General features: G+C 43.0%; 1 protein-coding gene across 1 annotated transcript in view; it reads right to left on the bottom strand.

Moving 5' to 3' along the window:
* The window catches only part of LOC308706389 (uncharacterized protein), a gene marked incomplete at its 5' end in the record, with an annotated part of 77,693 nt that overhangs the window by 32,110 nt on the left and 40,583 nt on the right, over positions 1 to 5,000 (bottom strand). Inside the window, one exon of the mRNA XM_081391982.1 lies at positions 3,810 to 3,866. Within this exon, the coding sequence (XP_081248108.1) occupies positions 3,810 to 3,866 (57 nt within the window). The remainder of the gene's footprint in view (positions 1 to 3,809; positions 3,867 to 5,000) is intronic.

The following is a 5,000-nucleotide window of genomic DNA, read 5'->3' as shown; positions in this document are numbered from 1 at the left end:
GTTGAATGTTAAAATAAGGTGAATTAAAAAATAAGGAACATCCTGGATCTGTTTTTCGCTCTTCTTTATTCTTTTTTTATGTATTATAGAAGTATCGGATCGGGACTCTGTATCGGTAGATACTCAAAATCAAATGACTCGGACTCGGACTCGAGGGCAAAAAAACCTGATCGGGACATCCCTAGTTGCTAATGTGGTTGCTAGGGTGTGGTTCTGGGTGGTTGCTAGGCAGTTGCTAGATTGTTCTGGGTAGTTGCTAGGTTGGTTACTGGAGTGTTGTTAGGCAATTGCTAGGGTGTGCTGGGTGGTTGCTAGGCAATTGCTAATGTGTTCTGGGTGGTTGCTAGGCAATTGCTAATGCGTTCTGAGTGGTTGCTAGGCAGTTGCTAGTGTTCTGGGTGGTTGCCAATGTGGTTGCTAGGGTGTGGTTTTGGGTGGTTGCTAGGCAGTTGCTAGAGTGTTCTGGGTAGTTGCTAGGTTGGTTACTAGTGTGTTGCTAGGCAATTGCTAAGGTGTTCTGGGTGGTTGCTAGGTAATTGCTATTGTGTTCTGGGTGGTTGCTAAGCAGTTGTGTTATGGGTGGTTGCTAGTATGTTGCTAGGCAGTTGCTAGGGTGTTCTGGGTGGTTGCTAGGGCATTGCTATGTGGTTGCCAGGCATTTTCTTGGATGTTATGGGTGGTAATAAGGGATGTTCTGGGCAACTGCTAGGGTGTTGCCAGACAGTTTCTATGGTGTTGCTCTGGGGGGTTGCTAGGGCATTGGCACTGCTATGTGGTTGCTAGGCAGTTTCTTAGATATATATATATTATATATATATATATATATATATATATATATATATTTTTTTTTTTTTTTTTTTTTTTTTTTTTTTTTTGGTAGTTAGGGAGTAGTAGGCGATTTGCTAGGATGGTTGCTTGGGTGTTTGCTAGGGTGTTGCCAGACAGTTGCTATGGTGTTGCTAGGATATTCTAGGGAGGTTGCTAGGCTGTTACTAGGCTTTTTTTTAGGGTGTTCTGGGAGGTTTCTAGGGCATTTCTATGTGGTTGCTAGGCAGTTTCTAGGGTGTTATGGGTGATAGTTAATGAGTTCTGGGCAATTGCTAGGGTGTTGCTAGTCAGTTGCTAGGCAGCTGTTAGAGTGTTTTGGGTGGTTGCTAGGGTGTTGCAAGGCAGTTACTAGGGTGTTCTGGGTGGTTGCTAGGCAGTTGCTAGGGTGTCGTTCTGGCTAGTTAAATAGAAAAAAATGCCAAGTCAATGCTTTAACCATTCGGTTAAGTAGAAACAGAAGATTGATCTGCATGAAGACTGAGTCTCTCAGTGCTGATACACTCATATGGTGACGGAGACTCAGACAGGAGCAGTGTGATAAAGACTCGTGTGTTATTCCAGATGCAGCTGATTTAACCTGAAGCGGAGACTCCTGCTCTCGTGAGCGAACAACACAAACCAGTGCCCCGTCTACACAACACAAACCAGTCCACATGATTACTGATACCCATCAGATCTACTCAGGGTCACACAGGTCAGCGGCATGGTTCATATCACACTCAAACGACTCATACAGATGCTAGTGATGGTTGATTCTTCAACGAATCACTCTTTTAAACAGATTCACAGAATCGAACTGAATCAAACTTAAGCTCTGTATTAATGGAGCGAGATTCCTCAAAAAGATCAAACGAACCGGTTCATTCAGGATTACAGAGGACTTGCATGACATTAGTAATCCAATAAACATTCATAAACCTACAGATGTGTTATTTCTGTGCTACTTTAAATATTTTAAATGTGCATAAGAAGTAGGTTTTTGCTTAATGATATTACTAATATGACCTATTAATACCGACCTGCTTCTACTTTCATTGTAGTGTGTGATGTCATAATAAAAAATATAACTTTTTAAAGTGTGTGACATAACATAACTTAAATTTTATCATAATAACAAATATTTATGCGGCTATCAGGCTTCTGAGGGTGGTCCCCTCCGGGGAGAGACGGGTGCCCATTTCTCCTCGACGCCCTCTGGGGGGCGACTCTCCGAGGAGGGTCGTAAAGCACTCAGTTCGGTTGTTCCCAGCCGATTCGCCGCTTCAGGGCGCCGAGGTGCCTGCACATCTCAACGACCCTCCGAGGAGGGTCTAGAACAGTCAATTCAGTTGTTCCCTGCCGGAACGGTGGTGGACCCCGAGCAGGCTCTGGTAATGGAGCAGGAAGTACAGACTCTTGTACAAAAGGAGGCTATAGAAAGGGTTCCTCCTCCCAGCAGGGAGTCGGGGTTTTCCAACCATTACTTCATTGTTCCTAAAAAGGATGGGGGTTTGCGTCTTATACTAGATCTGCGCCTACTAAACCGCAGGGTTCAGAAAATCAAGTTCAAGATGCTTACACTCAAACAGATCGTGTCACAGATTCAGTCCGAGGACTGGTTTCTCACGATAGACTTGAAGGACGCTTACTTCCATGTATCCATCCATCCTCATCACAGGAAGTTCCTGAGGTTCGCTTTCAGTGGCGGCCTAGGTTTATCAACCCGCACTTTTACAAAATTCTTGGATGCAGCTCTGGCTTCCCGTGAGACTCCAGGACATCCGCGTGTTGAATTATATCGACGATTGGTTGACTTTAGCTCAGTCCGACTCCGAGCAGATGGCAGTTCGGCATCGAGATGTCGTTCTCACTCACATAAAGATGCTGGGGTTGAGGCTAGACGCCAAGAAGAGTGTGCTCCTCCCGTCTCAGAGGACCACTTTCCTAGGTGTGGTTTGGGATTCGACAACGATGCGGGCACAATTGTCACCGGCACGTATTACTTTGATTCACCAGAAAAGGTTACCCTGCATCCAAGCAGAGGATGAGCAAGTGTGTGGTCGAGGCTATCTCACTTGCTTATGAAGCGGCTGGTCAGCCTTCACCTTTGGCTGTTCGGGCCCATTCTACCAGGAGTATGGCTTTATTATCGGGGGTTTCCCTCCATGACATCTGTGATGCGGCAGGCTGGTCCTCACCGCATACATTTGTTCGATTTTATGACTTGGACCTCACTCCGGGGTCTAGGGTGCTTGCTTCTTAGTGTGTGCAATGACTTCACACAGAACAGGCATTTGTTATTATGGTGTCGTGGGTCTACGACTGTTCCCACAGCATCTCGAGTTCCCTTGAAAGGGAACGTCTCAGGTTACGTATGTAACCCTGGTTCCCTGAAGAGGGAACGAGACGCAGCATCGCCCTGCCATACTCCCTGCATGCCTGTGACCGACTTGCTTCAGCTTTTCAGAATGACATCACCCGTCTTTCCATTGGACTGATTATACACGTGCTTCACGGAACCAGGGTTACAACGTAACCTGAGACGTTTCGGTGTTATTTCTGTGCTATTTTTGAATAATTGGTCAAAATATTTGAATTAGATGTAGGTATTTTACTCAATGATGTTACTAATCCAACCTGTTAAATGACATATTGTATACTAAAATGATCCGGTCTAATTGTTGAAGTTTTCCGAGTGATTTCCTGATATGCGAATGCAAGCCTGAGGCACGTACTGGAAATACGCTTATTATGACTAGTATTACACAATATATTAACCATGCAAAACCTTGCTGTCGATTCACAGCAGGGAAGCTGAAGGTTGATGTAATTGTTTGCAGGTATTTTCAGATGTGATGTAGAGCAGCACAAACACTGTCATCAATCTAAACTCCCAGATAAGCTAACGGGTGGCAATTCATGTGATTTATGAGTTTTGCTTATCTGGCAATCCTTTGGGAAAGATCTGAGGTGTGTGTGTTCAGGAGATGTGTGTGTTGTACCTTGGCCCGTAATCCTCTCTCTGCCTCCAGTTCTTCCTCCAGCTCCTCGATACGGGCCTGTGGGACGAGACACGGATCCGTGTGACTCTGGACACTCACTGAAATCAACTACACTCATGCATTTGAAGAGTCTTCTGCTCACCATTTATTTGATCAAAAATACAGTAAAACAAACAATGTAAATCATCCGTTCTCTATGTGAATATACAGTAAAGTGTCATTTATTCCTGTGATCAAAGCTGAATGTTCAGCATCATTACTCCAGTCTTCGGTGTCACATGATCCTTCAGAAATCACTCTAATATGATGATTTGAATGCAAGAAAAATTTATGATTATTATAAATGTTGAAAACAGTTCATATTTTTGTGGAAACCGTCATTCTTTGGTGAATAGAAAGTTCAAAAGAACAGCATTTATCTGAAATAGAATAGATTATAAATGTCTTTACTGTCGCTTTTGATCAATTTAATGCATCCTCACATTTCATAAAAAAACATTTGAAATGTATTAATATTTATACTGTTAAATCATCTGAAGAATTCATTTAATGAAATAATTTTGCAGGACATTTGAAATAACTGAATAAAACTACAGTTATATTGCGTTCATCTGCATGGACAGAAACAAAAAGTCTTTGGCTTCCTTTCCAGAGTAAACGTGTCCGAATGTAAGATAAGCTCTCCAATCATATCGCCATAATCATACAGTACGAAACCACGGCGACTGAGGACTAGATGAGACACGCTGGAATGCTTGAGAAAATATCACAAAGCAAATACTCAAAGCTTCCTTTTCTGAGACAAAAGCAGGCAAGTTATTTAATACATTTAATCATCCTTTAACTAGTTCCTGAAGAGTTTTTATTCACCATACTGTAAAAAGATATTAGGAAATTTATGACTGCAAGTGATGCATTCCTCATCTTTATGTGTTGTGGCAGATTATATCTTCTTTCTGTCACGGGAAGGAAGTTTTGTGCGCGGTTTCGCCGGAGGACAGATATGCTGACAACCTCAGATCCAACACACACTCAGAAACAGATTCAAAGGCCCAAAAGACTCATTTCCATTTATTAATCTCAGAATTAAAAGCTTCTTCACAGGTCATGCTTCACACGAGCAGAGACGAGATCGATACAGAAGAGGAGAAGAGACTCACATGCCAGCGAAGAACTTCAGCGGAGAGAACA

The sequence above is a fragment of the Scardinius erythrophthalmus genome, assembly GCF_964197995.2.
Source record: "Scardinius erythrophthalmus genome assembly, chromosome: 18".
NCBI classification, from domain to species: domain Eukaryota; kingdom Metazoa; phylum Chordata; class Actinopteri; order Cypriniformes; family Leuciscidae; genus Scardinius; species Scardinius erythrophthalmus.
This window is presented reverse-complemented; position numbering and strand designations above follow the sequence as displayed.